At 41.4% G+C, this 12,686-nt stretch overlaps 1 protein-coding gene across 1 annotated transcript in view; it reads left to right on the top strand.

Annotated features, from left to right (window-relative positions):
- Window positions 1-2,568: 2,568 nt before the first annotated feature.
- AGAP2 (ArfGAP with GTPase domain, ankyrin repeat and PH domain 2) overlaps window positions 2,569-12,686 on the top strand; it is a 191,445-nt gene continuing 181,327 nt past the window's right edge. Inside the window, exon 1 of the mRNA XM_081937625.1 lies at window positions 2,569-2,874. Within this exon, the coding sequence (XP_081793751.1) occupies window positions 2,715-2,874 (160 nt within the window). The 5' untranslated portion in view covers window positions 2,569-2,714. The remainder of the gene's footprint in view (window positions 2,875-12,686) is intronic.

Here is a 12,686-nt window from a genome sequence, read left to right as displayed (position 1 = left end):
GTGTCAGAAGCACTGTCAGATTATAGACATATAATATTCAACACTGAGCAAGTAAAATAGGCACCAAATAGGTCATATAAATCTACGATGCCATACGAGGAAAAATGATGCATTGTAAAGATCACTTGGAGGTGGGAGATACTTCTAGTGTAATCTACTAGGTGCCCTGCAAGGATCGCCCCTGTGATTCTGTAGGAGAGACGTGGAGGAAGCTAACCACCAGTTTGCAAGAACACAAGCGAGCAATCAGTCGAGAAGACCCAAACTCATTGGTAGCCTCACACTGCAATAAACAAGGACATACATTCAGTTTTGCAGTTGGCAAGATTGTTGGCCGAGCAGGCACAAAAACAGTCAGGGAAGTGAATAAAGCCTGGGAAATGGGGCCCTCATCAGTCAGCAAGATTTACTACCAGCTTATTAAGTACTTAGGAAGCAAGGACTTGATAGCAAAAGGAAAGAGCAACCAACAACTTAATAGCCAGCCATCAGCTAATGTTTAGCTTAATAGAAAGAAGGACTAGGGGAGACATGATAGCAGTGTTCCAATATCTCAGGGGTTGCCACAAAGAATAGGGAGTCAAACTATTCTCCAAGGCACCTGAGGGTAGAACAAGAAGCAATGGGTGGAAACTAATCGAGAGAAGCAACTTAGAACTGAAGAGAAACTTCCTGACAGAACAATTAATCAGTAGAACAGAAGTTGCCTCCAGAAGTTGTGAATGTCCCAACACTGGAAGTCTTTAAGAAGATTTGATAGCCATCTGTCTGAAACGGTATAGGGTTTCCTGCCTAGGCAGGGGGTTGGACTAGAAGACCTCCAAGGTCCCTTCCAACTCTACTATTGTATTGTATTGTATTGTATTGTATTGTATTGTATTGTATTGTATTGTATCAACACCCCAATCAACATCTGAAAAGCCACACACAACAGGCACCATATAAATACCCAAAGTACACACTTTGTTAGAAAGAAGTTATCTGAGGATGGGCTGCAGCAGCATGAGTCCGAAAGCTTGGAAGACTAAACCTCTGATCCCAGTAACTGACTCATATTGGATCCATAGAAATATAGCAGGTGAAAAAGGTATGTAAAAAAAAAAGGATTAACAATAAATGACATTCGCCTAGTATTGGGCCACATCGCTAGCATTTTCTCACCAGTACCTTCCTCTATACTTGTTGAAGGACATTGTATAAACTGCAGCATAAATGAGATGTTCTTCTCCATAGTCACACAGAGTGTCTTTTATTGGTAAACCCCATTTTCTTACATTGCCCTTTGATCTTCCTAAAAGTAAAGGTTCCTCTGGAATATACGTGCTAGTCGTTCCCAACTCTAGGGGATGGTGCTCATCTCTGTTTCAAAGCTGAAGAGCCAGCACTGTCCGGAGACGTCTCCGTGGTCATGTGGCCGGCATGACTAAACTCCAAAGGCGCATGGAACACTGTTACCTTCCCACCAAAGGTGGTCCCTATTTTTCTGCTTCCGTGCTTTCGAACTACTAAGTTGGCAGAAACTAGGACAAGTAACGTGAGCTCACTCGGTTACACAGCACTAGGGATTCGAACCGCAGAACTGCCAACCTTTCTGATCGACAAGCTCGGTGTCTTAGCTACTGAGCCACCACATCCCTCTTTCTACAGCGTCCCAAAACCATGCTGGATTGGGCCGAGGACCCACTGAATCCAGCAGTCTGTGTGACTCTGTGGCCAAATGGATATATTTGGGAAATATACCCATTCATTGGAAGCTGATAATTTTCCTTCCATCATCACTTCCTGGGAATCAGTATTTAAGGCAGGTTTCAGAAAGTAGGAACTTATAGGAAATCAATGTAAGGGACTATTAATATCCTGATACTCCATAAACTTGTCTAGGACTGGTCTCTTTTTAAACCTACCCAAACGGGCTGTCATTAACACAATCGCTGATTGCAAATTTCACAGTTTAATTGTGCGCTATTTAAAAACCAGTTTCCTCCTTTTGATCTTAAACCACCCTGCATTTAGTTTCAGGGGATGAGTTAAGGTTCTGACCTTGTCAGTGAGGCAGGGAAAACTTTTTCCCAGCGGTGTTGCCTGCTCTATATATAATTTTTTTTATAGCTCTGTCATGTTTACTCTTCCTCTCTTTTAAGTCTTCTTATTTGGCCCTGGTTTCTCCTCACTGCTTCTCCTTACCGCTTCCCACGGGGCAGACTACACCTCTTGGGCAAGATAGGCCCATGGGTGTGCCTACCTCGTTGGGTGGTGAGGATAGTTGTGTGCCTCCACATGGTTCTCTGTTTACCTAGATGCAGCTGCCAAAAATACTTTGCGGTAATTATAGCTTTGGGGAACCAGAATTCCAGCACCTGTGAATCCTGTCCTGCCTGCTTTGGAGTATGTAGCCTGGGAGACACTGGCTGTTCTATACTTTTTCTCTCTCTCTCCTTTTTAACATAGATACGCCCTTGCCTAGTGTCAAAATCAGATAGGGATGGGGTGATTCAAAGAGCAGTGGCTTTGAAATGTGACGTTCTCAGGAAGTGTAACTGACAGAGTGTGTACGTGTGTGTGTGTGAGGGAGGGGGGAGCTGATCAGGTTCATGAGAGTGAAGTGGGCACTCTAAGGTTGCCTGGGGCCTGCTTAACTTCCCTGGTGAAGAAAAGACAGGAGGTTGCACCATGGGCTGAGATCCTGAGTCACTTCTGCCAACAACAGATGCACCATGAATTCGCAAAGGCCGTTGATCTCTGCAGCTATCCGGGCTGAAGCCCGAAGGTATGAGGGGATCAAAGCGCAGCTCAACAAACTTTTCCTGCTGGCAGAGCAGGTTGATGATCCTCTGCTGAAGAACAACTTCAAGGTGTCCCTGAGCATTGTACGAGGTAGGTGACGTGGGCTTTCCATAGGATGGAGGGTAGGTGGCTAGCTAAAAACCTTTAGTGGTGCTTAGGACTTTCTTTGAAGCTACCAAGAGGGCAGATTTGAACTGATTCACTCTTCTAAATGCTTCAGGACCTTAGAAAAGGCCTCCTGCAGTTCTAGGGGGAAGGGACTTGCAATATAAAAGATCACATGAGGTTTAAAAAGTGGAAATGAAATTCTGACACCTGTAGGAAATAGTTACGGAACATTTTAAGAGTAAAAGCCTCTGCTTTTTACAACCTGAGAAGAAAAGGCATTTCTTCAGGAGGCATCAGTGCTTTATCATCTCCACTTGTCATGTTAAAGAAATGATGAAAAGCAATTTTGCAATCATTGGAGTTTTCCTGTTCAGTGGGGAAGAATTGGGGGAAGGCACCAAAGCCCCATGGAGGAAGTAGATCTCAAGGGCGGAAGGCAGGATGAGGGAGGCAATTCCAGTCAATGGGAATCTGCCTGGTTCTGCCATTCCAGAGACATCATGTTGGCCAATTAACTTCTCTGAATGGTTGGAGATTTATGGCATTGTGGGGATATATGAATGTGTATGTATGGTCCCCTTCGTCTTTATTTGCAGCAGAAGATAAATAGTGAATGACGGTGCTAAACTGTGTGCTGTTTTTTAAAAAAAAAGCTTCACTTGCTAACCGCTAACTGCTTATCTAGATTGTGTTAGAGGCACAGCTTCTCCTTACAACTGAGGTGGCAACCTATTCAACTGTAAGGTCACAGAATTCTCTTGCTTCTGGTCCGCTTCACATTAATTGGGTTAGGCAAGGAACTTTAACCATGAAAGTTGTAAGTGACCAATTGTACTGCCTTTCATAGAGCTTGGTTTGTCTTCATCTTCTATTAAAAAAAAGGAGGAGGTATGGTCAAGCCCAGGTGTAAGTGTGTTGAATTCCCAAAGGAATCAGTGGAAAGGCCTTAATCATGTGTGAGATGTTTCTCTATTCAATCGCTGGGACAACATAGAATGTATTTAATTCCGTTGAAGTAAACCTATATCTGGATTTCTCTGAGCAGCCCAGCCACGGGTAATTGCTTAATCCATTTTAAAATGTTCAAGAATTAGGCTGGTTATATTAAAGGCAGCCTGATCCCACCTTCTCAATACCTCTGGCTATCAGCGTGCATGGTGTAGTTGGAAGAAATGTCCTTCTGGGTTCAGTTCCAAGTGGGGGAAAAAGACACTGCATTTATGGAGGCTGATTGGAAAGATGGTTTTTAATGGTGGACAGGATCTCATGCCTTGAAGATGTTGGGTGAAGAACAAGAAAAAGGGAAGAGATGCTGGGAATGCCTGAGTTTTACGCCCTCACTGGGCTTCTGAATTTGAGCTTGTATTCTGATTGGTTGTCAGCCTCCCGTGGGGCCACACAGGGGCAACTCTGTAGGATGTCCTGAGTCCCAGGCTTGGCTGAGCCTTGCTGGATGATGTAATCTTCCCAGGTGCCATGTGGTGAGATGGGTGGAGGGCTAATTCTACTTTTGTTGGATCTTGGGTGAGGGCATTTGCCTATGAATAGACCTAGCTACCTCTTTATCTCTTACGTGCGGACATCTGCTGTGGGCTATTGAGGAGGGTGGGGGGGTATTAAGACTAGTGAGTCTGTTTCCTACTTAAAAACATGTTTCTCCACTTCTCATCCAAGGAAATTAATATTCTGCCTTTTTAATATTTCCTAGAAAAAAAATCATTTTTCTAGGAGAGGGGTGGGTGCTAACTTCCTACAGTGTCAACAGTTATGATACTAGAGCTTTATGGAAAATGGGACAGTTCTACAGGAAACAAGGGTCATATCCAGATCAAGGCTTTTTGCTGGTAAAAGCAGGCTTGACTTAAAAGATGGTTTGCTATCTAAGATATAGGACAAAATAATACATGCATCATTCATTTTATAGTAGGGGGGGTAATTTTATAGTAGGGAAAGTAAATTTTACTTTCACGTTGATGTGTCTTGTACCCGTCCTGAGAGTAGAGATTTACTCCGTAGCACATAAACTGGGATCCCTGAATATCACCTCAATCTTTCTCCTTCAGCGCCTTCCTACACACACACACACAAAACCTGCCTCACCTCAATACTTCCGTTGCTTTCCCCACTTCCTGCCTACGTTCTGAAATTCAGGGCAACTGGAAGGGGAGAAACAAAAGCCCCAGTCATTTTCACATTCACATTTCCAGATTGGCTGTATGTAGCTGCAGTTAGAAACGGTATATACACCCCTTGCTCCTTTCTGGTAGGCTAACCCTGCCAAATGATCCCCCTGAACTGTGGCAGGTTTCAGTCCCCTAAATTGCTCCCCAATTCCTTTTGGGTAATCCTCTGCTCACATTTTGTTAATGGGGCATACTAGAGTTAAAAGATACTGCTCATGCATGATGAAAAGAAGGAAGGGAGGAAGGGAGGGAGGAAGGAAGGAAGGAAGGAGGAAGGAAGGAAGGAAGGAAGGAAGGAAGGAAGGAAGGAAGGAAGGAAAACCAAAAGATATTTACGTAGAATCTGCATATGCAAATATACATTTACAGATGCCCACTTATAAGGACTTCTGGGGAAGAAATGGGAAACTGAAGATAGCTCTGCTAAAAGTGGAGCCAATTACCACCACAGAATAGAGAGCCTGTCAAGTACTTGTCTGAAATGGTATAGGGTTTCCTACCTGAGCAGGAGGTTGGAGTAAAAGATCTCCAAGGTTCCTTCCAACTCTGTCATTCTGTTACGTAGAGCGGCTCTTTGTGATTCTTCTCTGGACAAGGAGTGGAATTGAGATTGCCCACAAGTGCTCCATACGGTTGCCCCTTGTGATGAGACAGTGTGTCAGCAGTCTCTGGTGGGTTTAGAGCTCTGGGACATGAGAGAATAACCATCTTTTTGCTCAAACCATAGTTAGCATCTCCAAAAAGGACACTGGGTTTGCATACATTACTTTTCTAGTCACTTTTGGATATTGCTTGCTAACTGCTTTTCAACTATTAGGAATCTTGGGATTAACAAGTTTTATAGCACCAGGTGAGTTTCCTTCAAGGAGTTAAGCCCCAGGCTAGAAACCAAGAGGCCTTGAGCTCTTATTTTAGGGATGAAAACTGTCTGGGTGACTTTGAGCCAGTCATTCTCCCTCAACACAACCCACCTCATAAGGTGGTTGTTGTGGGAAAAATAGAAAGAAAAGGAATATTAGGCATCTTTACTATCTTATGTTATTTATTTTAAAAAAATTAAGAGTAGGATATAAAAAAGGGCTTAAATTATTTTGGAATAAACAGCAAAAGGATGTTTAGAACTTTGATTCTGGAATGTTACAATGGATTAAACATCCAAATGGATTAGAAATAAAATGTTGGGATTATTTGTAAGTATCCTTCCCCAAAAATATGATAGAATGAGACTTTGAAGGTTGGACACTAGAGGGAAGGAACTAAAGGTTTCAATTAAAGGAAAAGAGTCCTTAAATTTGACTTACAGCTCCATATAAACAATGGAACAAAATACTAAACATTGTGCATGTTGAAATATATTTTTAAACAATGGACTCAGAAGTTAACTTTAAGAGGATTAGGGTGTATAGATCAACTGTTTTTGTAATATGTTAAGGAAAAGGAACACGTTTACCAGACAAGACTGAGATTGATCTGAAAATGGATCTAAAAATGACAAGCTACAAGAATAATACATATGGAAAAAGAGGCTACAATGGATATACAAACTAAACTGGCAGACATTCTACTAATTTAAAGAGATATATAAATAACAAACCAAAAGAGTGACTTGGATAATTTTCCTTTATTGGATTTACAAAAGTGGCTTGTTAAAGCTTCGAATAATTTTTTGAGAAGGGACAAAGAAAAAAATGAAATGAAATTAAACTCTAGGACATTATTTGAATGAACTAAAGATCAAGATTGTTAAAAGTAAAAGGAAGCAATACAAACTTGGTTTATTTGATCAAGGTTAAAATAGTGTTGTTTTCCCTGGTAAGACTCAATGAACTTTTGCTGATTATGACTGAATGACAAGGCTTTGCAGGTTTTTTTTATAGTTAGATGGGATATGGAAAAAAATAGATCATTTGCTATATTTTAAGAGAAGTTGATGTTATTAACATGTTTATAGTTGTGATGAAGGGGGAAGTCATTTCTTTATACAGTATACTTCCTTTCTTTTTCTTTAGTATACTCTTTTTATCCATTTCCCCTGCACTTTCATTTTTTCATTTTTCTTTTGAGTTTAGTTTTTATCTTTTAATTGTAATGTTTAATAAAATTACGATAAAATATAAAGACCCATTTAATTTTTTTTTAAAAAAAGGGGGTATATTTTCCTCTTGTGGAGAAAATTGTGATCTGTATATTGGCCTGTTCTGCTGTGCAAACGTTCCCAGCAAACGGGCAAAATTGCAACCTTTCCCTGGTTGCCTTCTTTAAATCAGAGGATCTTTCAATTAGATTTTTTTTTTCCTATGAAGTAATTCTGGAATAGACTTTTTTTTAAAAAATCCATTTTTTTCCCTCCAGGATCAGAGTAGCTTATATGTATGCAAATTGATGGACTGAATGACTTTACTGTAAATGACTGTGATGCTGCCACACTCCCTAAAAAAAACCTGTGGTTTACGACAAAATGAAATTATAAAAATCCCCAATAAAGCAATACATCATAAAAATTTATAACCAGGTATCCCCAGATGACAGTGGTTTTAACCATTAAAACCTCTTCCCTAAATATTGGAAGAGATTGCATCATACAGATCTCTGAGGACAGGGCCCCCCAAAGTGTTGGGGCCATAACTGAGAAGCACTAGATTTTGCACCCCAATCTCCCACGCCAGGGAAGCCTCAGCATCTTCATCAAGATATGTAGGCCCGAGGGGTAGATTCTCTTTAACAATGCAGAGATGGACTTCAAAAATTTCAGCAACAGGTTCTCTGCCCGGTTGCTGGGTGGGGGTGGCCTAGTTGACCTCCTGCACCATTGCTGGGGGGGGGGAGTTTTCACCTTCCCCAGGCTCCGGAGGCTTTCCTCAAGCCTCTGGTAGGGTGGAAACTGCCTCCCTGGGCTCTGGAGGCCCTCTGGAACTTCCAGGAGGCCTGTTTTCCCCTCCCTGAGCCTCCTCACAGGCCCTGTACTTACCTCACGTCCAAAATGGGCCACGTGGAGACTCCCGAGAGTGGGGAGAGCGGGGTAAGCAAGGGGTGGGATTTGGAGGTTCTCCGAACCAGCTATAACGTTAGCTATGGGTTCTCCCAAATCTGGGCAAATCCATAGCAGCCCATCCCTGAAACAATGTGCATATATATTACAGTTCTCACTCACTAGGGAGGGGTTTGTTATATTTTGCATCAACAGAATTCTATTGCTTGCAGCTTTTATCCCACTCAGTTCTCAAAAGTACTGAGTATGTCTACCACTTAATCTCAAGCATCAAAAACTGATTGGAGAAGAGAAAAGTAAACTTATAAAATCACAGTAACTTAGATACATTATTCCATCCTGTTCTTCTCACTATTAATTTGTTAACATATTTATGAATATAACTCTATTCACTATTCTAAAAGGGGAGGAGGCTCTTTCCCCAAATGATTTCCCCAAAAGCCAATGTATTTGCAGCTCTTTTTGGAAGCCCAATAACGTAGGAGAAGTCCAGGTGTTTAGAGACAAACTTTCCCATGGAAAGGGAAAGCCCCTGTACATAGCAAGACCTCTGTTCCAAGTGTCACTGAAAGGGCACATTCAGTCCAGACAAGATGACTTCATAGGATCCAATCCCTGAGCTATAAAGGGCTTTAAAACTGACAACCAGCACCTTGGATTGTATCCAGAAACTAGCTCCCACAATAGCAGTCACATTGGAATATCTAGGTGCATCCATAACTAATTAGACTGCTGCACACTGAACTGATTTAGGAAGGGGACCAGGCCTCAAGGGCAGCTCCATGTAGAATGATTTGCAGTAGCCCAGCTTCTTCCCATCTGGATCCTTATAACCTTCAATAACTAGGCCAAATCTTCCACTGCATTGCCAGCTTAGCTTAGAGCAGAGAACAATGCCCCCAACTCCTAATCATTACGGGCAGACCAATAGGCAATCCAGAAAGGTAGCATGAATGGTGGTATTGTATACCACTAGAAGGTCTAAAAAAAATCAGGAGGGATGCTGTCCCTCTATCCATTATCTGATGTGTATGTCAATCACCTAGCAGCACAAACACAATCTGTGCAAAATTTATGTCCCGTGGCCAGCTCTGAAATGTAATTGAGAAGATAATCTTTTTCCACTAAGGAACCCTGCAGTGCAGTTCTACCATGCTCTTCTCCAGAAAGGGCATTTTGGGGACTGGGCAATAATTATCCAATGTGTTTGGCTCTAGGGAAGGCTGGCTGAAGACAGGAGAAACCACTACTTCTTTCATGGTGGCCGCCATCACTGGCTCTCTCCAAATAAGATGTTGCTACTAATCACTCTGAGCCAGTTACTAGTTTTCACTAACTTCATGATAGAGTCAAGGAGGGCATGGCACTAGCCTTTATGTGGTAGAACTAATATTGCAGAGCAAAACCACAGCCACTTCTTCAAAATCAACAAGATTAAGTGAAGCCATGTAAATGACTATCAAAGTCCCTTGCAATGCAGAGTCTGCAGTTCATTCTATGACTAAACTGTACTCTCAGCTCCTAATACAATTATTATATTTATAATACACTATTATAAGATAATATAGAAAGCTTTTTAAGTGTATTAGCCACATTAAAAGCTTTTGCACAAATGAAAAACAACTGTTAACAGAATAAATGAATACAACATTTGAAGTCAAGTTACAGTATATCTTGTTACTAGCTGATAACCCAGCATTGCCCGGGTATTTGTTTATAGGGGGAAAATGTCTGAACCAAACATAATTTCTAATGTTGGATTTTTCCCCTTACCACAGGGAGGCCCCTTGTGGAGTACTGTGATGCCATTACCATGGCACTCCACGGTACAGTAGAAGCCACTTTACGGCAGTACAGTAGAAGCCATTTTAAGGCACAACAGGCTGTATCTTAACATACCCGAGGGGTGTTAGGGGTGTCTTACCCCCACAGTATCTTTTTCCAGAGTGTAAGTCATCTGTGTATCAAGTTTGGTTGAAATTACTTGAGGCTCTCTCTCTCTCTCTCTCTCTCTCTCCCTCCCTCCCTCTCTCTCTCTCTCTCTTACACACACACACACACACACACACACACACACAGCCATTTTTATATAGCTAGATTTCTGTTTCTCTACTAGTCGAGGACAAGACTCACAAAACTATTTATGCCATGAGCATAAATTACAGTTACCAATTTTTGAAGTAATCACTGTATTATCAAAAGAAGAAGAAGAAGAAGAACCCTGTGCCAGATTTAGACTCCATACATATCTTACTTATTTTCCTCTACCAATTCTAAGCACTCCTTCCGTAACACTTCTGAAGTAATTAACAAATGATCTCACTCATCTTCACTTCCTCTTCTTCAAAACTAGGTATTTGTGACTTGGTTCCGGTTCATCGTTTTCTTAGAAGCAACAAGAAAGACATTCTAGTTGAAATTTCAGAGCATCTCCTTGGGGGTTTTAGTTTCCCTTATGGTAATGATTTACATTGACAATCCGGTATGTGTTGCAATCAGACAACACAGCTAAAAGAAAGCCACAAATAGTGGCAGCAGCACTGTGCTCCCCAAAAAAGTTAGTACTGTAGATTCTCATTGTTGTAGCACTTCTACACAAGTATTTTGTGTCCCTCTGAAACAATTTCTGGACCTCTGTGTCTTCATGACATTGGCTGGCTTTCTGATTCCAAAATGGGCTCTGCAGATTGTCCCAAAAGTGCTTTTTCAAGAGGCAACTGGAGTTTCTGGTTTTTCTTTGAAGATGTTTCGCTTCTCATCCAAGAAGCGAAACGTCTTCAAAGAAAAATCAGAAAGTCCAGTTGCTTCTTGAAAAAGCACCTTTGGGACAACCATGACCTGGATGACCGAGAATCTCCATAGACATCTGGCTCTGCAGGCTTGTGAGCAGAGTCCCACTCAAGATTCCTGGATTCAAAGCAATCCCCTGCTCCTTACATTTAGTGTATTATTCATTTAGAATATATCTTCCCTTGGAGTGGAACCAAAGGTTATGGGGAGCAACATCTGGTTGCAGAAAGGCCAACGTGCTTTTTCTTTCACCGTTATCAGGGTGGGGGGGCAGTTAAATGCATGGAAAAGTGGCGTGGTGATTTTACAGCTCCCCTGTTTGCCACTGTTCAGATTGAAATAAATATGCAAGGAATGAATTAAAATGTGGATTTGGAGGTAGAAAGTGCTAGCAATGTATTATCTCTCTGTTTTAAGTGGTGTTTGAGAGTAAAGTGGTTTTATTTTGTTTACACCTTGGTTGTGGTAAATTGGAACACTGACTGAATGATATTCTCAGCACACACACATTGGTCAGCTAGAGAGAGCATGGATAAGTGTGTTCTTGAAGCTTTGAGATAAGCCAAATATACAAGTGACCTCCTGGTTGCTCTGAAGCAGTGGTTCTCAACCGCAACAACTTTAAAATGGCTGGATTTTAACCCATAGAATTTTCCAGCCGACTTTGCTAGCTGTGGGAAGCCCACATATCTTAAAGTGGCCAACATTGAGATACACTGCTCTAGAGGGATTGGTGAAAGAAAGAGATAGCAATGTGAAAATGTCCCTACTTGGTTTGGTCATCCAGGCAGCCCCAGTACTTTTAATCCAAGATATTAATGGCCTTAAGATAGTAGTGCACAATCTCCAGGCTGCCTCATATAAATAATAACAACAATCCTACTAGTCTATGGAGATTCTTAGTCATCCAGGTCATATTTGTCCCAAAGGTGCTTTTTCAAGAGGCAACTGGACTGGTTTTTCTTTGAAGATGTTTCGCTTCTCATCCAAGAAGCTTCTTCAGCTCTGACTGGATGGTGGGGAATGGAAGGATTAATTCTCCTAACAACCCTACTAAAAATGTAAGTTTTTAATGAACAGAACACAAGTAGTTCTTGACTTATGGCCACAACTGAACCCAAATTTTCCATTGCTTAGCAAGACAGTTGTTAAATGAGTTTTGCCCTGTTTTACCACCTTTCTTGCCACAGTTGTTAAATGAATCACTACAGTTGTTAAATTAGTAATATGGTTGCTAAGTGAATCTGGCTTGCCCATTGAATTTGCTTGTCAGAACGTTGCAAAGAGTGATCACATGACCTCAGGAGCCCGCTACCATCATTAATATGAGACCCGTCTCCGAATTTTAATCACATGACTGGTTGTAATTGTTGAAAAACAGGTCACTTTTTTCATGCCGTTGTAACTTTGAATGGTCAGTAAACAAATGGTTGAAAATAGAGGACTATCTGTAGAGTCTCTGGCAAGTGTACTAAATGCACAATTGGCTTGTCCTATCAGGGCAACCACTAGAAAGCAGCAAAGCAGCAAAGAGTTTTCTCTTTCTTTTCCCTGCCACCTAATGGTCACCCACATCTTTGCAGATTGTTATCTGATAGCTACACAGTTGTCCACCCCAAAACTAAGAGTGATGTCTATCCTCTATTTATAATTTACACTGCAAAGAGAAAATACAGGTCACTAGAGGCTGAAAAAGGGGGGATTTAATTTACGTTTTCATGCAAATTAAATCAATATTCATTTATTAGATTTATATCTAGCCTTTCTTCCAAGCATATGTTGCATTACTGAATTTCCATAGAGGATTTTTCTCTCTCCCCCACAAGCAATCC

Source organism: Natrix helvetica, assembly GCF_964273705.1.
Source record: "Natrix helvetica genome assembly, chromosome: 1".
NCBI lineage: Eukaryota > Metazoa > Chordata > Lepidosauria > Squamata > Natricidae > Natrix > Natrix helvetica.
This window is presented reverse-complemented; position numbering and strand designations above follow the sequence as displayed.